General features: G+C 42.7%; 1 gene segment (V, D, J or C); it reads left to right on the top strand.

Moving 5' to 3' along the window:
* Positions 1-6,731: 6,731 nt before the first annotated feature.
* Positions 6,732-8,093, top strand: LOC116219591. The segment is given in 2 exon segments: positions 6,732-7,047; positions 7,226-8,093. Coding segments are annotated over 2 exon segments (423 nt in total).
* Positions 8,094-20,819: the final 12,726 nt, after the last annotated feature.

Below are 20,819 nucleotides of genomic sequence, written 5' to 3'. Positions count from 1 at the left end.
CATGTGTTGCGTTCTCTATTAAAAGCCCTGGGTGTCAGGGGCCGGAGTCAGGAAACAAACCCGGGCCGCTCGATTTCGGGTCCAGTGAGGACCTCACTGAGCAAAGTAGGAGGACCCAAGTGGATGTGCAAAAATGTGTTGTTTTTTTTCTACAATAAGAATAGGATAATCCAAAAGTCAGAAGATATTGGCAAAAGTCAGAAAGAGCTCAGAAGTTCAGAATCGGAAGGCAAAAACAAGACAGGCAAAAACAGCTGTTAACTTTAGCAAAACAAGAGGCTAGGAATTCACAAGACCTGGAGACTAGGCGGCTGGAGACAAGGGAACTCAAGACTAGAACAAGAAAACAAAACGCCAGAAAGCAATACGACAAAGAATCAGAATCAGAATCAGAATCAGAATAGTATTTATTGCCAAGTAGGTTTACACCTACCTGGAATTTGTTCTGATGTATAGGTGCATACAGTAAACATAAAAACATACAAACACAGTAAGTACTACACATAACATAAAACATAAAAAGACACAGCAATGAGCCTGAAAACCAGCCAGGTATAAATACCTGACTAATTAGTCACATGATTCATTAACAAGCAGGTGGAACAAAACAATGGTGGCAGGAAGTACACTAACCCTAACAAAATCACATGTATACACAAAAGGCAAAGAGTGTTTTTGTTGGCGGCCTCTAGAGGCCCGAAGGTCCCATATCATGACAGTCCTGAACTGCCCGCATTTCATGCACGTGTTGTGCAGTACATTGCGGGTCCGACTGGAGCAGGAGCAGCAGAGGAGAGGCTGGCACCCAAAGCCTGTGGAGCAGCAACCAGCACAGGCCCCTATGAGGTCACCGGACCCAGCATGAACAGCTGAGGGCCCAAGTGTGGAGCAGGGAAGGGCTCCCGCTGGGGGCGCGACCTCACAGCCACCGGTGTCGCGACTGTGGACAATACCTTGATCTTCACCTGTGCCTGGCCCACGGTGCTGCCAGCCGGGTGGTGCTGGTGAACTGGGCCTGGTTGGGGGGAGGTGCAAACAGTGGGCACACATTAGCAGGGAGGAGAGGGTCAGTCGCCACAGACAAGCGGCTGGGCAGGTCCAGTCTCTGCATCACCACCGCGTTGTCCTGCCTCTTCACCCTCTTGTTGTGCCACTGTACCAGGGTGGTGTGGCTCACGTCTACCAGCTGCAGGGTGGTCTGTTGCATAACAGCCCCATTGGCCAGAATGCGCCGCATGATCCTCCTGTAGTCATTCAGGATGAGATCTCATCTGGACAGAGAGAGAGAACACATCAGCCCGTGAGAAAAAACTAAAACATATGCAAACATGAATATGTATGACAGGGCACAGAGGGAAAGTAGTAAGACAATAAATGTTCCTGACCTGTTGGTTGGTAAGGGCCAGAGAGGGCTGGTTGAGAAAAACGATGAGCGACAATTTTTGAAAACAGAGATGTGGGACAAAATGCAGATACAGTGATTTTATTTCTTTTCACACAATTATGAATTAACATACCCCAGACTCATCAGGAGAGGCTGGGACACCTGGCTGCAGCATGGTGGAAGCAGTCAGGGAGGAGGCAGCAGCAGTCAGGGTTTGCACCCCCACCCCCCCAGTTCCTGCTGAAGCCGCTCAAAACGCCACTCCACGCCACATGTCCTCCTGCGGCAGTACTGGCTCAGCTCCTTATTACTTATTCTCCTGAAGATAAGTAAGGGCTAGCACACCCTCCTGCCTGAGCTGCTTCTCATCATCTGCTGCAACAGCGAGGTCCCCTGCATCCCACTCAAAGGTGCATGCAGACAGGCAGCCCATTAAGGTGGGGTAGAGCATTGGTGGTGCCGCCGACAGCCATCCTCCTCATGAAGGATAGATAGATAGATAGATGGATACTTTATTAATCCCGAGGGAAATTTAGGAAGGGCCAGATGACAAAAACAGAGAGCAACACGAGGGAGAAAACAAGGGAGATACATCCTGGAATCCAGGGCAAAACAAGGCGGGCAAAACTGTGAGGTTAATGTATTACAAATTATGCGAATTACAAGTGTTATTGTGTAATGCACGTCATGTGAAGTTGAGGAGAACTAGGGTGATTGGTTTTTTTCTTCTTTAGAATATACAGTGATACTCCCTGTTCTTCTTATCTCTGTAACTCTGTTAAATAGACGCTGCCTGTGAGAGAATTCATCTGATTCTCACAGACTGCTTGCTGTTCACTCTGTGTGTTTCTTATCCTTTTGCAGAAGACTAATAAACGTATTACTAATATTCAATTATAAGACTGGTTATTATCAGATTTCCACCGCATTAACTATACAGCTGAGGCTAAACAAAACAAGAGGCTAGGACATCCAAAAAAACCGTATGAAAACCTCAAGGTAAATTCCAGCGTGCTGGAATGACTGCAACTGGAGAGAGGAAGAGTCTGTACCATCTGTAAAATTGGGCAAGCACCCCATTGAAACGAATGAGGAAACACATTGGAGAACTTTGGAAACCTTTGCTACAATTCAAGAACATCTGGGTTTCAGTCAACAGCCACGATTCAACAACATCCAATATGGTTGCTGAAAAACAGCAGTGGCTTGGACAGTTTAAAACATGTATGACAAGGTATAATTATGTGTTGACTAATTTAATTGTTTTGAACAACAGAAGAAGCACTATGATTTATTCCTTGGAAAAACGTTCCTGGCAAACATTGTCCAGAACCCAAAGCGATAATGCCATCTTCTTATAAAGCCTACTCCAATTGGGCAGGGTTGTGTATTCTCCCCTACTATGACTGAAACTCCCCATGCACCAAGCCAGCCAACACAACTAAACATAACTCATCACAACTAAACACATACAAAATCCCCCAAATCTATAAAACTGGGCTACAGACAGCGTATGTTGTACCGTGAAGGAGGATCCCCACAGATCCCGAGTACAGCGTATGGCGCGTGTTGCGGCTGTCTCCAGCCAGTTAAGCACTGTTGTGTATTGATTCTTGTTTTGAGTTGTTTGGTGGATTGGATGATTGTTCCTTGTTACTGATAGAGAGTTCAAACAAGACATATTGGCAATTTTACACTTTATTCATTCAATACACCGTCAGGAGCCTCAGCAGCGGGTGGAAGATCCATACGCAGCCACAACAGCCTGGCACCTCCACCTCTTGCTGGTCACCAACCTAGTCACACGTTGCTGTGGATGAGTTGGAGCGCACTCTAACACGTACAGCACGCCCAAGCTGATCCCACAAGTGTTCACATGGCAGGCCATTCCATTCTCTCCCTGACAGTGTATTAAATGAATAAAGTGTAAAATTGCCAATATGTCTTGTTTGTTCCTTGTTACTGATCGAGAGTTCAATCATCCAATCCACCAAACAACTCAAAACAGGAGTGAATACCAACAGGAGAATAAAGAATTTTGAAGAATGTTACTTGGGCGCTACCCACATAACCAGCTGTGCTGCTTATCCCACAAATGCATGATCCTTACAAGTTGGGCATCATTGTAAAGGTAAATTGGCTTTCCAACGATATAAAATACAATGCCAATTAGCATTGTAACAACAGAGAAATAATCGACCGAACAAATTTCCAAACTTTTTTTGACGAGTTTATATAATATTATATATATATAAATACTAGGGCTGTCAAAGTTAACACGTTAATCTATGAAATTATTGTGGCCGAGAAAATATTTTAACGCAGTTAACGCAACTTTGTTTACTTCCGGTGTGCGTTGACCCCTGACACGAAACCGCCACGTGCCTGCAGTCAGTTAGATAGGAGAGACCGATACGGTAGTTGAAGATGGAGAGAGCTGAGGGATTGTTGGGCGGAAAGTTTCTGTTTAAGAGGCAAAATTACGGAACAATCGACAAAACTAAAGTTGTATGTAGCATTTGTCAAGCTGAATTTAGCTACTATTTAGCTGAATTTAAGAACCATTTTATAAACACTGCAAATGTTCCACAAACGTTCTTACAACTAAACAAATCAGGAGTGCATCTGAACCTCCTGGGTGGTACACTTACTAGGGAATAAGCAAATTCAAGTCTGCACAACTCCCAGACTTACAAAATCTGTACAGTGGGTCAAATGGCTTCTTATCAGAGGACCTATCTGTAATCTTACACCAAAATACTTCCTTTGTTTGTATTCACAGCAACCCCCATGCATTGAGTGCTATCAGACACAGCATGGCCTGGCCACTGTTCAACTAATGACCATATCCTGCATTCCTTTAACGCTTGGTTGCTTGCTACAACCTCCCCCCTTGTCACAAAGAAAACACAAAGGATGTTTGTTTGATCTGACCCATCTTCTTGAGGTCGGCCGGGAAGAGATAGGATGGGGGAGGGTTGTCTGGCAGAAGGGGAAAGGAAACAACAAGTGTTGTACACAGCATGCATTTGGTAGATGCACATAATATATATACAAACATCATATGGTATATACATGATGCATACAAAAACAGCTTAGTGGGTATACACTGTGCTCATAGGGTTACTGTTACAGGGGTAAGGAGAGTAGGAACAGAAAAAACATGTCGGTGGTGGCAATAATATATATGGCCTATAAATGCCTGCATAGGGTATGGGGTAGAGTAAGTGTACGGTGGTGATGGGTGCATGCTGGCTGAGGGTTTCTACAGGTAGATCAGGTGAAGAGACTACAGCAGCGTCCCATAGCGAAGATAGTCTAGACTAGGAGAGAAAAAAGAAGACAGAGTGAGTGGGTATAGTGGGGCTGTCCATATGCGTAGATGAGAATAGTGGTGGTGAGGAGCAATGTTTCCACAGCCATCAGCAATTGGATCATGCTATAAGAGAGAGAGAACATTTTTGTTTTGTTTTAGGTAGTCAATTAACAGTAGGCAATATGGCCATTTTATCATTTAATATAGGCATTAGCAATGTGATATAAAAGGAGAGGGAGAGAGCTGCATGGGTAGGTGTATGGGAATATTATTTAGCATTTTGTTTTGTTATTGTTGTGGCGAGATTGAATCTCCCTACACCTTTCTTTCAATCAGAAGAACGGAGACTGCTTGCTGGAATCTGGAAGTTTATTATTGCAATCAATAAGCTACAACAAGGAGTGATCCATGGATTGTCTCCAAGTGTGAACGCTCTGCAGGCTCTTTTATACCCTTAATCTAGGTGTGTCTTGTGGTTATTCTTGTATGGCTGTTTACCTGAACTACCTATCTAATATTAGCCTATATGTTTCCTTATATGAGCTCTTTTGTGAGCGTTATCCCCTCACGAGGGTTCTGTCTCCAAGGGCGCCTGGTGGGGCCCCTGCAAAGTCAATTATCTAATTTTTATATCTTTCTCAGCTGTTCAGCCTATGTAATTGTTAAACAATCTCACTTCAAACTCAGTTCCTCTGACCATCCAGAATCTGCAAGTGTCAGACTCTGATGTGTACTACTGTATTCTGAGGCCGACGGTGACAGTTGCAAACTCAGTATTCATACAAAAACATCGGCTTCCCTTTAAACTTTTCTTCAAGAAATTATTCTTTATGAAAATGTCAAGCAGTGATTGGGACATGGATATAAATCTCAAGAAACAATCAAAAGCAAAGAGATAATTTAAGCCATTGAGGATAAATACTCTGAATGACTGAGTGAGGCCACTGACAGAATTTTCCAAACAAGAGTCATTATGAAACAAAAGTCCAAAAGGTTGGACTCTGCTGTATACCAAGATGATAATACAGTTAAACACAATATGTGGAATTACTCCATTAGTAGAATTACTACACTACTGTGTTACTATCCTGACCAGTAAAGGCACAGTGCAGCTCATGACCAATCCTCTCTACCAGTCAGGGGAGGAGCTGAACAGACAGACAGCATCATGGTGAGATCTGATGAAAGTGCCTGAGTGGAAAGAACTGAATCCACACAGATCTGCATACCAGCCTCACACATGAACTACACTATGTGCTCTACCATGATGATTCCTCTAACAGTGCTACTGTTTTCAACCTTCTTTTGTAAGACTTGTTATGTTTACACACTTAACAAGAAAATGTAACTGATTGTATAATAACATGTGATTCAACAAATACAAATAGATAATCAACATAATTCTTATGCAACAGCAAACTGGTATTCATGATTAACCAAGCACTATCTGTCTATTTGTAGGGAGGAGTTCTGGTAACTCCATTACTCCAGACAGTGTCCTGAAGCATGCGTTGGAAGGAAAAAATATTATCCTCTCCTGCGAGTACAATGGATCTGTTTACAGTCTGCAGTGGTATCGCCAGTTCACTGACTCAGTGCCACAGTTTCTCATTATGGATTATAAAGGCCTCATAACCAATGCAACTCCTCCTGTTCCTGGGATATCAATTAAGCATGTCACAACAGCAAAGCAAGTTTCACTGTAGATCTCATCTGCTGAAGTCTCAGACTCTGCTGTCTACTACTGTGCCCTGAGGCCCACAGTGTCAGGAAACCCAGCTGTACTGAACAAAAACCCTCAGAGCTAAGATGGAGGGAAAAGGCATACAGATATTCTTGAAAAGGCACTGTGAACTGGAAATTAATTTTTCATGCTGCCATAGTTTTAGCTAAAATGTACTTTGTTCAAAATACTCATCTAGGCATTAGGCAATAGGGATTATTCTACTACTACTATATACGAGTCATCAATTAAACTCATCTCTGCAAAGCTGCTCTGTCCAATGATGATTTAAATATATTAGTCATACATACCACCAGGATGTGCAGGAGCAAGCATTCCCCAGAACTGGACATGATCAGTATGTAAAAAAGTGAATAATCAGTGCTTTTACTGCATGTCAATAATGTACATCTCAAGTCATCCTAATGACAGTATGCATCATTTGAACAGCTGTGTGATCCCTGCAGTGGTGTCAAACAAACAGGTCAGGGGGAGGTGTTTGCTCTCCACCCAAACAGATGTGGGCCTGAAAGGGTTCATCTAGTTCAAGCTGTAGTGCTCTCTGTCATTCTCAGTCCAGTACAATGTTCCTGCAAGCTGGAATACTGCTTACAGCCTTTGCAGGTACATATACTTTATTCTTCCACACTTTTAAAGAATAACCTTCAAAAATAATTTGATTTCAAATAACATATCAAGTCATACTAGTTGGGCTTCAATCTTAATTTAGCAGGTATGTTACTGGTCTTGCGTAGTACTTTGTGTACCTTTGATTTGATCAGATTTCCTCTATACATTTTAGGCTGCATCTCTGCAAATGCAATCACTTCAAACAGTGCTGTGGTCAAAACAGTGGAGGACTTTACCATAACCCTCTCCTGTAACTACTCCTCGGGTAACTACCTACAGTGGTATCGGCAGTATCCAAGATCAGAACCCCAGTTTCTCATGAGTGTGTATAGCTCTACTGAGGCTCAGGAATCAAGCTCTGATCCTCGCCTGTCCGGGATACTGAACAAAGAGAAAACTCAAATCTTCCTGAACATCAACTCTGCTAAACTCTCAGACTCTGCAGTGTACTACTGTGCCATGGAGCCCACAGTGAAACAAACAGACTCACTGTCATACAAGAACCTGACTCACAGAGTAAGACAAGCTACACTCTCCTTTCCGCTTGTACTGTAGAAATTACACTGTTTTTTGTTTGTTTTTTTTGTTTGTTTTCGTGGGACTGGTTTGTTCAAGTGAATGAATAGCAACAAATAAAACTAGTTAAGAATCAGATTGAAATGATGGGGTTTTAATCTGGGATGCAGGTTAAAAATGATTACCACATTTTAGAATTCATATTTTCAGCAGGGTGGTTTTCTGACTTTAAGATTGTTAATCATAATTTTCTCAGTTTCGCTTTTATGGATGAGGTGTGTGTTCTAATTCAGCATTAATAAAATAAATTACGCCAAATATCGCTCTCGAGGAATCATGTCTTAATGTTTGTTTGTATAGATAAGCTGTCAGCCGAGGATACATAAACTCTTTTTAGGAAGCATCCGGTATAATTTTGCTGTTCCTCATTTCTCATATGTCTTCAACTTGTCCATTTATTTGTATTGCCCCATCATGGCCCACATGAAAACACACTGGCCTGGCTCTTGAGTGCAGTACTACTCTCCAACAGATGAGGGAGACCTTCCTGCATCAATTCAGGGAGTTGATGTTTTTACTCTTCATGTGCCTTCTATAGCCCTCAGAACTCCATGGCAGGTGTGCAGTGGCTGGCAGAGAAACTGGGGTCTTCAGGCAGTACAAGGATCTCATTCATTCTGGTGGCATGTTTCTGTGGTAAATCACTCCACCCTGAATCCCTTTGTTGTTCTCTATTTGCGAGTTATTCCTTGCCTTGAGGAAAGTAAGGTGGACATATTTAGCAGATGTTTTTTGTCCAGAGTGACTTACAGAATATATGAACACAATGAACACAAATTAACAAAAACAGAAAGCATCATGCACTAAATGATAAATTAATACTTATTAATGTAGAACATTGTCTACATTCCATGCAAGAATGGCTCAGACAGATTAAGTTACTCAGCTATGAGAGATATATTCCCTTCTGTCTGATGTTAACATCACCCATATCTAATCAGAGAGGGCCATTCAGTAAGACTACTATACTGAATGCTGTACTGTCACTAATCATCAGTAACAATAAGAACATATTATTTACTCTCATACTTATTAAAACAACTGTACTAACTGTATTAAATGTATTTTCCTTCCTCTCACAGGACTCATGAATCAGAATGAAATGACTTAAAACAGGGCTGAGGTCTCTACTATGGAGGGATCTGTTTAACCCTTTCCTGCCATGAGTTACATTATAACCGAGTTTGCTGGAGGTTCTGTATGGGTGCCCTTATAAATGGAGGGTACCTGCCTCAAAGTCTATGAAGTGCATTATTATATACTTATTTACATTTGTAGATTCTGGATGATCAGAGGAACTGAGCTGGAGGTGAACTTTAGTCTGGAGTGAAATCTCTCATTGAACTCAGTGTCATTTTCCCAATTTCCATAATCTTCTCTTAAGTATAGCATCATCCTGGTGCTGTATTTTCATAACATCGAAACTTTTTCATTATTTCAATGTCGACATGCTTTCAACAATTGATCAACAGTGCTGCATACAAATGCATTCATATGCAGTGAATAACAACAGAGTTAGTGTACATCTATGCTAATCAGCCACTCTAGATCCACCAATCAAAGTGTTCAGAGCAAGGCCTTCCTGAATGAAGGTCATGTGACTTATTTTAGTGCAGAAGCAGTAACTCAAGGAGAATCACCTCAGAGAACTGTGATCAAGAACAGTGATCTCATCTGCCACTGCAGATTCCACATGGAGAAATCACTGCTACTAATCCTCATTATGACAACAGGTGAATTTTAATGAAAAGCACTGGATGATATGCTGCACCATATAATGGTAGTTTTCTATATACTACACTGTATACTATATCAGGGATAACAGTTTCATGTATGCATAACCCTTTCTTCAATCTTTACAGATATTGTGGCCGATCAACTTAGTCCTGCCAATTCCAACATGAAAGGTCTTGAAGGGGACTCTGCAAAGTTGTGGTGTTCATATGAAGCAAGCAGTGACTATATTTATCTTTACTGGTACAGGCAGTATCCAAACGAGGCCCCTCAGTTTTTATTGTACAAAGGAGCTCGATCTCCCAGTTATGCACATATTTCTGACTCTCGGTTTAGCACTACAACATCCAGATCATCCACTGAGCTCCATATTAAAGGCCTGACTCTGGCAGACACAGCTCTCTACTACTGTGCTCTGATAGTAGCCCAGTGACACAAACTCACTGAGACGCTGTACAAAAACACAAACTTAGATAATGGTTTTGAAAAAGACAAGTACATCAAAGTAATCTTCCCACAGGGCGTTGTGGTTTTACCCACATGCAGACATCCATTCTAAATAAGTAAGAGATGTGGTCACACCTGGAGCACACTGCCACATGAACTGAAATAGGGGGCCAGCTGTGGCATTCTCCTTTGTGGTACACAAGTACACTCCTTTGAGTGTACACTTCAAGAACAAGAGTGTGTGGCACTCTTAAAATGTATTTGTTCTATGAAAGTAGGTCTGGCAGTGAAAACTACAAGGTACATCTAGAAACTAAATATGACGAGCTGATCATGTCAAGGAATGAGGTTTTGTATTAAGAGCGGTAATGCCTAGCAGTACAGGAGGCATAATCTACAAACAGAAAGGGCTAAAAGCTGATGAGTATTAGAGAAAATGGCTGACTTGACCAATAACAGTGACAGTTTATCTTTGTTTAGCTGATACGATTGAGTATTTCAGACATTTGCACAGCGGTGGGAATTTTACATGATCATGTTTGTTAAACACATTATGCATGTGGACTGGCCTTAAATTAATATGCTTTGGGAATTGGAAAAAGTAATGGAAAAAGTAAAAAAAAAATTGCTGATCTTGTACTATTTCTTTTCAGAAGATAGATTATTCAAGTAATTTAATTTGTACATAATAGTGACTTTTTGGTGGTTTATTTTCTAAAGCGTATTTTTCCAAGTTCCACTTTCAAATTTTAGAGAGAGAAAACCTTTTTTGATATTTAAGCACTTCAGAGCTACATCTTAGCCACCCCCTTCAGGGCAGAAGGAGGAGCTTATGATAATTCATGACACTGTGTTCATTTTATTTCAACAGTCTGGCATAGAATACGGTAGAACTTAAGTTCATTAAACCTGTTCTCTGTGGTGATTTTCTAATTGCCTGTAAAATGATACTCTTGTTTACTGCAGTCTTTGCCGCTGCTCTTGGTAAATATCAAAACTTTCAGATTAATGCTATTGTCAAATTTTACAATTGTCAAATCTATGTTAATAATGGACTGATGACACATGACGTTGTTTTAGTATCTCAAGAGGCATATCTTATACATAGAGCTTTGTTTGCAGGTGTCAGTTCTGAGAATGTCATCTCACCAAACAGCCCTGAGGTGTATGCTGAGGAAGGATCCAGAGTTATATTGTCCTGTAACTACTCTACAACAGCCCACAGTGACACAAAACCACAGTCTGCCATACAAAAACCTTGACAGGAAAACTAGTGTGGGGAAAGATCTTCTTTAAAGTAGCAGCACAGCTGAATAAGTGATGTGTGCTGTAAGTTATCATGCTGTAAGTAAACAATCTGGTCAGATTTGATCAGCAAACAAAAGATTTAAGAATTAAGAGAGGGAAATGATGGAACTCAAGTACTAATTCCTCAGTATCCTCAGGGCATCTTTGATTTCTATAAATATATGGTGCAGGGATATGTTTGTGGAGAATATGCTGCTCGAGGGTTGAAGGGGAGATATCATGATGCAGAAAACAGCTTCTCTTGACAACCAAGGGTGTGAAACTGCATTGTGTTAATGTCTTTGATGCTTCCTGTCTCTCCAAAACATCAGGCCCTTTTTTGCCCTCATGTGGTAATCTTCAGTGCTGCATATTGTACAATACTCCACAACCTTACAGGTTCAAATGTGGTGAGAGGAGAGAAATAAAGGAGTTCCCTTTCATGTGTGAATAGAATAAAAACCAGTGGTCTTGGAAATACATTTATACCACATAGTTACATTCAAGACCACACAATCAAGTTTCCAAACTCTGATGGCAGTAGCCAGTGACAGAAGAAACAAAGAAACAGTCAGGGTGGGTCCTTTGCTGCCCTCCACAGGTTTGAGGTGAGGGCAGACTCACAGTGACAGAGTGAACCTGAGGGCAGATGATGACCCTGGAATGAATGGTGTGATCTGTGACAGGTCAGGGCCACATCTGACCCTGGGTCAGCCCCTCCCTGACAAGTCCTCTCATTTTACAATTACATTTAGTCATTTAGCAGACGCTTTTGTCCAAAGCGACATACAAGGTAGAGAACAGTCAAGCTACAAGCAATAGAGACCTAGTGTAACGTACTCTCCTCTCTTCTCATGCAGTCTGGCTGAGGGAGTCTTGCATGGTATAACAGCGCAGTCCACACTGTTACACAACAATCTGTTTCATCTCAGAGTCAAAGAGCGTGTCAGAAAATCAACATTGGGCCACAAGTGAACAAAGCAATGCCACTGGTGATTCATTGCATAGCATAACACAGTGAGGCCTATTGGTGGAGGTTGCAGTGTAAACTTGAGGAAGTGATCTCCCCACTGCTATTTGCTCCCCAGCAGTCAACCAGGATGCTGCTCTTCTGTGTGCTTCTCTTAGTATCTCTGATAGGTGAGTAACACGACTACATTCATATTGTATGGAAATGGGGTGGTTAGCAATATATAATACTAATAACATACTGTGCAAAACCTTTTTTGTATACTGCATCTTATCTTATCACTTATCACAGTGATTAGCAATGTACTGCTTTAACTCCATAGGGCACCAAGGTTTATGGGACTATGAAGACTAACCAAAGTGTTTATTTATTCTGGCAGGGGAAAGTTCTGAACAGACAATAACAGCAATGATGACTGAACATAATGCTTTTGTAGGAGAAAATGTCATCCTCTCGTGCAAATATGACGGCAGCATTCAGACATTGCAGTGGTATCTCCAGTACCCCGGATCTAGACCATAGTATGTGCTTTTAGTCTTCGTTCGTGTCATTCATGCTGACTCTCAAAATCTACGGCTCAATGCCACGGTGAACTCGGACAGAAATCAAGTTTCTTTGGAGATCTCCTCTGCAAAGATCTCAGACTCTGCTGTGTACTACTGCGCTCTGCAGCCCACAGTTGACAGGAAACACAACAAGCCTGTACAAAAACCCAGGAGCAAATGGCAGTGGTTAGCAAATGGAATTGGTTAGTGTCATTGTGTATTTACTGCTCTATTTCACTACAGAAATCTGATTGATAATTTAAATGAAAAATTTGACATATTCATACAACTTCTGGGCAACAAGACTGTAAGAGCCAATTTGAAGAAGAGTTTTTGTTGTATAAAAATATTATTATTTAGAATATTGTTTATTTAAATCTCTAAATCCATAATTTCATGTATGGAGAAATATTAGTTAGTTCATAGCTGTAAAGTAACTTGATTGGTTAAAAGAATGTTTTAGAATCAGGAGAGAACGGTGGTCATGTGACCAACTTGTGCTTGTTTAGTTTGAGATGGTCAGGTTAAGGAGCAACACAGTTTTTCTGACCGACAATACCAATGTATGGATTTACTGTTATTAAGACCTAAAGAATTCATGTTTTGTTTGTACGTTACGTTTTTGTCAGTAAAAGTTTAAAAGGAAGAATTTTGGAAGTTTGGATTTTTTGTCGTGTTCACACTGGTTGCTAGAAGCCTGCTCCATTAGTGGCATATGGAACTAAGACAGAGTGCCACTTACATAAAGTCAGAAAAACTTGCTTCACTGGAAGAAGACAAACAGAAAACCCAGATTTGGAGCAAGAATAAGATAGCTCGAAGAGTGAAAGTGGAAATCAGCTTCAAGGTTTGAAAAGAAGTTGGAAAAGGTGATCTAAAGCTGAAGCTATCCTGTGCTAACGTTAGCATTAGCGGTTATTGCTATCCTGTGCTAGCTAACATGACTGGTTATTGCTACTGGAAGTGCTGAGTCATACAGCAAAATCGAAGTGTTTGGTTAACATACTGAAGTTTGGAATCATCTAATTCTTGATAATCATTGCGATTTGAAGAAACCATTGAGACATTAACATTTGCTGTCGGAAGACTATTTTGGAGACATTTGTTAGTGAATTTGCATTGATTAATGAAGATGGCAGAACTTTCTGGAAGTGTACCGACACCCGATGATGATGTTAGCCACAAGAGGGAGCCAAAGCCTACTGAAAAGGCTACACTAGAGAAACTGCGTAGGCTAATGGGAACCAGGAAAGGAAAATTCGGCCAGATCACTGCTAAAATGAAACAAATTGATGAGCTTAAAGGAAATGAAGATGATCTTTATACTGTACAAAATCTTTTGCAAAATGATTTGTGCAACTTGCATAAAGAACTATTAGAGCTCAATGAATCCATAATATCTTTGATGGATGAAGAAGAAATAATTGAAGATCAAAAAGGGTTTGATAACAAATTGACATCAGTTAAAGATTATATGGAAACCTCACTGACTTGGGTCTGGGAGGAGATTAAAAGAAAAGAAAAGGCTCCAAGAGCAGATGTCCCACCAGAACCAGATGAGGTACAAGCTGATGATAGTGTGTCACAAGTTAATTTGAAAGATTGCAGACCTAAAAGTAAATATGGTTCAGGTGTTTCCACTGGATCAAGAAGATCCTCACGGAGCTCATTGTTTACAATACGTGTCAAGGAGGAGGCAGAACGTGCAGCACTCAAAGCACGCGCATTAGCATTAGAACAAAAACAAGTTCTTGATCTACAGGAAGCTAAGCTCAAAGCTAAAAGAGAGAAGTTGGAAGTTGATGCAGCACTTGCCGAGTCTACTGCAAAACTAAAGGTGTTAGAGTCATATGAAGAAGATGGCATGAACAGTTACATTTCTAAATGTAGAGTGAAGTTGGAGGAGGAAAAAGATGATTGCCTGCAGTCACCACCAGGGAAGGCTTCTCAGAGTTCCAGACCTGTGACATACACGCAGAAACAACCTGCAAAACAAAAGGACAGTGATGATAGAGAACTCCATCAGGTGTTACAAAAACAAAGTGACATCACAGAAATGCTCGTGAAACAGCATAACTTATCCAGTTTGCCACGCAAAGAGGTACCAGTGTTTAAAGGTGATCCTCTCACCTACAAATCGTTCATCAGAGCATTTGAACATGTTGTGGAGAGCAAGGCTGATACCTACCAAGATAAATTCTACTATCTGGAACAATACACCAGTGGCGAACCACAGGAATTAATCCGAAGCTGTGAGCATATGTCTCCTGAAAAGGGCTACAAAGAAGCAAGAAGTCTACTACAGAAACATTATGGCAACGAGCTGAAAATCGCTAATGCCTACATAGAGAAGGCGTTGAATTGGCAGGTCATCAGGATGGAAGATGGCAAAGCTCTCAATGCTTATGCGCTGTTCCTGACTGGCTGCAAGAACACAATGGATGGAGGAGATGGACAATACAACTAATATGAGGACTGTTCTGTCTAAGCTTCCTTATAAATTGCGTGAGAAGTGGAGAATTACAGCTTTTGATATTCAAGAGAAGGGGAGAAGACGTGCAAGATTCTCGGAACTGGTTACATTCATTGACCGACAGGCGAAAATTGCCATGGACCCCCTATTTGGAAGCTTGTTCGGATCTCATGGAATGAAGGAAGAAAGGGATAGAAAAGATCAGAAGTTCAAGAAAAGTGTCCACAAGGGAAGCAGCAGCTTTGCTACAGGAGTTGTAGCTCCACAAGACGAAAGGGAACAACAGGTGACAATTAAAAAGGCTGCTATTGTCGCTTCACAGAAACCCTGTGTTTATTGTCACAACAAACACACTCTAGCAGAGTGTAGAAAATTAAAGGATTCACCATTCAAGGAAAGATTGGATTTCTTGAAATCCAAAGGCTTGTGCTTTGGATGTCTGTCCCCGGGACACCTCAGCAAAGACTGCAAAAAGAGAGCAAAGTGTCAAACATGCTCACAAAGACATCCAGACTTTTTGCACATTGTTAAGAAAGATGACAGTGTGTCTGCGGATAAGCAGGAAGAGGATGGCTCTGAGAGCAAGGAAATCTCCAATGCATGCGTCTCTCTGAGTGAAGAAGCATGTGCCTACACTGGGGCCGGAGGAAAATGTGCATTAGCTGTTTTGCCTGTTAAAGTGAAGTCAAAGAAGAGTGATAGATATGTGGAAACATACGCGTTTATTGATCCTGGCAGCACAGCAAGCTTCTGCACAGAAGATCTCAGAAGAAAGCTGAATCTCAGGGGTAGACGAACACAGATTCTGCTTAACACCATGGGCTGTAACAAAGCAGATGATGGTAAGACTTTGAAGACGCTGGTCTTGACAGACTTAGAGATGTGCGGTGTGGAAGAGGATTCTTAAATAGATCTGCCCAAGGTATTCACCCACGGCTTCATTCCAGTTCAGAAGGATAACATTCCCAAACAGGAAGACATTGCAAAGTGGTCTTACCTGAAAGATGTGTCACTACCTCATATTGACGCTGAAGTGGGTCTGCTCATTGGCACCAATGTTCCAAAGGCAATGGAGCCATGGCAGGTTATACACAGTGAAAGAGATGGTCCCTATGCAGTCCGAACTGCCCTAGGTTGGGTGGTAAATGGACCAATAAGAGGTTTACAGATGAAGAGTGACACCAATGAGAGCCACACAGTCAATCGTCTTTTAGTTGTGGAAATCGAAGAGTTGTTACGACAGCAGTATAATGCAGACTTCCCAGAGCGTGACTGTGAAGAGAAAGAAGAATTGTCACAAGAGGACCACAAGTTCATGACTCTGGTGGAGAGTTCAGCTAAACTGGAAGATGGACATTACTGCATAAGTTTGCCACTGAAAGATGAGACAAGGAAAATGCCAAACAATCGTTGCATAGCAGAACAGCGTGCCATCAGCCTGAAAAGGAAATTGAAAAGACATGAGAGCTTCCATGAGGACTATAAGGCATTCATGAAGGACGTCATTGAGAATGGCTATGCAGTAAAGGTCCCCACGGAACAACTGTTGCGTGATGATGGCAGGGTGTGGTACATTCCTCACCATGGAGTATATCACCCCAAGAAGAACAAGATTCGCGTAGTCTTTGACTGCACAGCATCATACAGAGGAGTCTCTCTGAATGAGCAGTTATTGCAGGGTCCGAATCTTACCAACATGCTTATAGGTGTTCTGATCAGGTTCAGACAGGAAACAGTGGCGTTGATGGCGGATGTCAAGGCTATGTTTTATCAAGTAAAGGTCCCTGAGAAAGATGCAGATCTCCTTCGCTTCTTGTGGTGGCCAGATGGCAACCTGAGTGAAGAGATGGAAGAGTTTAGAATGACGGTTCACCTTTTTGGTGCTACGTCTTCACCAAGTTGTGCATCTTATGCCTTGAGGAAAACAGCCGAGGACAACAGGGGAACAGCTAACCAAACAGCAGTTGACACAGTTCTCCACAATTTTTATGTGGACGACTGCCTGAAGTCAGTTCCTACTGAGGCTCAAGCAGTTGAACTTGTGGGAGATTTGAGAGCATTGTGTGCCAAGGGAGGCTTTCAACTGACTAAGTGGATCAGCTCTAGTAAGACTGTCCTATTGACAATTCCTGAAGAAGACCGAGCCACTGAGATCAAAGACTTGGGCCTAAGCCACAATATTCTTCCCATGGAGCGTGCACTGGGTGTCCAGTGGTGCACAAACTCAGATAGTTTCAAATTCCATATGAAGATACCTGAAAAACCTATGACAAGGCGTGGGATCCTGTCTGTTGTAAGTGCGATATATGATCCACTTGGATTCCTGGCACCAGCCATTCTGCCTGCAAAGCTGATCTTGAGGGCGCTCTGTGAAGAAAAGTGTTGCTGGGACCAGGAAATCATGGAACCACATGCACAAAGATGGCAAGAATGGTTGTCAGAGTTGAAAATGCTGGAAGGATTCACAGTAAGCAGGTGTGTGAAGCCATTGACATTTGGATCTTTGCAGTCAGCACAACTACACCACTTCGCTGACGCATCAGAGATTGGTAATGGTACTGCCACTTACCTGCTGTTGGAAAACAAAGAAGGTGAAAGATGTTGCACTCTTTTGATGGGAAAAGCAAGGGTAGCACCTTTGAAATGTGTGACAATTCCACGGCTAGAGTTGACAGCCGCAGTGGTGGCTGTGAGAATGGATCAGATGCTGCGACGTGAGCTGCAGGTGCCACTCCAAGACTCCATCTTTTGGACTGACAGCACCACAGTTCTGAGATACATAGGAAACCAACACAGTCGCTTCAAGACTTTCGTTGCAAACAGAGTCACAATGATCAGGGAACATTCCCATCCCTCGCAATGGCATTATGTGAAGTCAGCGGAAAATCCGGCAGACCAAGCTTCAAGGGGAATGAGAGTGAGGGACTTTGTAGAAGGCAAGACGTGGTTGCAAGGTCCAGGTTTCCTCTTAAAATCTCAGGAAGATTGGCCGGAATTGCCTTACATGATGGACATATCCGTAGAGGACCCTGAGGTCAAGTCCTGTGCAGTAGGAGTTGAAGAGGATGCTCCTCAACAACAGGCCTCGTCTCTGAACAAGCTTATATCAAACTTCTCAGACTGGACACGCATCAAAAGAGCAGTTGCTTGGTTTTTAAAACTGAGAAGAACACTGTTAGAGTTGAGAGAGGAGAGAAAAGCTTTCGTGGATAAAATCAAACAGTCAGAAATCTGCCCAAACAAGCGGGATATGTTGGCTACAGCGCACATGAAGATGTTCAGGTGGACGCTTAAACCAGCTTTGCTCGACATAGAAGACTTGGAAGAGGCTGAAAAGGAACTCATACGGGTTTGCCAGATTCAGACTTACCCAGAGGAAATCATGGCTCTTCAAACAAAGGGATATGTGAAGAAGAACAGCCCAATCTACAAATTGGATCCCTTGCTGAAGGATGGAATCGTAAGAGTAGGTGGACGACTCTCCAGGTTGTCATTGCCAGAGGAGACAAAGCACCCTGCAATTCTTTCCAAAGGGTCACCAGTGGCTGCTCTTATTCTGCAACATATCCATAAACAAATTGGACATTGTGGGCGCAACTATATGTTATCTAAGCTGCGCACAAAGTATTGGATACCTCAAGCAAGCTCATTGATCAGAGGTATCATTTCAAGATGCACAGTCTGCAGACGGCTGAACAGTAGGACTGGAGAGCAAAAGATGGCTGATCTGCCATTGGATCGCATCATCCCAGATCAGCCTCCTTTCACAAATGTAGGAGTGGACTTTTTTGGGCCTTTCGAGGTCAATAGAGGGCGCAGCCATGTTAAAAGGTATGGAGTACTCTTTACTTGCCTCACAACAAGAGCTGTCCACATTGAGATTGCCCACAGTCTGGACACCGACTCCTGCGTAAATGCGCTCCGCCGCTTTACATGCAGACGAGGTCAGGTCAAGATCATGCGCTCAGACAATGGGACTAATTTCGTTGCTGCTGAAATGCTGATGGTTTTTCCTATCATTGCTATGCCGATGATACTCAACTGTTTCTGTCTTTCCCTCCTGAGGACACCACTGTCTCGGCGCGGATCTCGGACTGTCTTGCTGATATATCCACATGGATGAAAAACCACCACCTTCAGCTGAACCTGGCCAAAACGGAACTGATGGTCTTTCCAGCCAAACAGGCCATCCACCACAACATCAGCATCAATATTGACTCCTTGTCTCTTGTTCCATCCAAAACAGCAAGAAACCTCAGGGTCATTATTGATGACCAACTGACTTTCACGGACCACATTGCCTCTGTCTCTAGGTCCTGCCGCTTTGCGCTATTCAACATCCGCAAAATCAGGCCGTACCTAACCCAGTATGCCACCCAGCTGCTGGTGCAAACCTTGGTGAATTCACGCCTTGATTACTGCAACGCCCTCCTAACGGGCCTGCCGGCTTGCGTGGTGAAACCACTACAAATGATCCAGAACGCGGCGGCGCGTCTGGTGTTCAACCAACCGAAGAGGGCACACGTCACCCCGCTACTCATTGACCTCCACTGGCTGCCTGTAGCTGCTCGCATTAAGTTCAAGTCACTTATGCTTGCCTACAGAGTGCTTGATGGTTCTGCTCCCACCTACCTAAATGCTCTTGTAAGGGCAAATGTTACACCCAGGATGCTGCGCTCTTCTAGTGAGCGTCGTTTGGCACTGCCGTCTGTGCAAGCACGGCAGTCCAGACTATTCTCATTTGTAGTTCCACGTTGGTGGAATGAGCTGCCCAGCACTACCAGAGCAGGGGCGTCCCTCTCTACCTTTAAGAAGCTTTTGAAGACCCAACTCTTCAGAGAGCACTTCCCGTCCTAACTGGCACTTCGACTAGTGCGTAACTTGCAATTACAGCAGTTACACTTCTGCACTCTTTCTTTCTTTTTATTTCATTTTGTTATATTTCTAATGTAAAGTAGTATTTATTTATTGTTACACCAGGTTCTATTGCTCGTAGCTTGAATATTCTCTCCCTTGTACGTCGCTTTGGACAAAAGCGTCTGCTAAATGACTAAATGTAAATGTAAATGTAAATGCTGAGAGAGAGATACGCGAGGCACTTCAAGATCTAACCCAGAAAAGGATTGCAGATGCAATGATGGAGAAAGGTGTCAAATGGATCTTCAATGCACCTGCAGCTTCTCATCACGGCGGTGTATGGGAAAGACAGATTCGTACAATCCGAAAGATCTTGAGATCAATCGTCCAACAGCAGTCTCTGGATGACGAAGGACTGTTAACAGTCATGTGTGAGGTGGAGTCCATCATTAACAACAGGCCTCTCACACTGGCGTCAGGCAATCCCAACGATCTGGACGTCTTGACACCCAATCACCTGTTGCTTTTGAAGGCACAACCAAGCATCCCTCCTGGAATTTTCTCCAAGGATGACCAATATGCTCGAAGACGATGGCGGCAAGTACAATATATTGCAGATCTGTTTTGGACCAGGTGGCTCAGAGAGTACCTACCATCACTGCAGAATCGACAGAAATGGTCAAGACCAAGAAGGAATCTTCAAGAAGGAGATGTCGTCTTGATTGCAGATGATGCTGCTCCGCGGAATTCCTGGGTAATGGGACGGATCAGTAAGACTTTACCAGACGGCAAAGGTGTGGTAAGGAGAGCTATTGTGCAGACGAAGACCAACAAGCTGGATAGACCAGTCAGCAAGCTTTGCTTGATACTAGAGTCA

Source organism: Clupea harengus, chromosome 25 (assembly GCF_900700415.2).
Source record: "Clupea harengus chromosome 25, Ch_v2.0.2, whole genome shotgun sequence".
NCBI lineage: Eukaryota > Metazoa > Chordata > Actinopteri > Clupeiformes > Clupeidae > Clupea > Clupea harengus.
The sequence above is the reverse complement of the archived record's forward strand: the minus strand, read 5'-3'. Positions and strand labels throughout refer to the sequence as shown.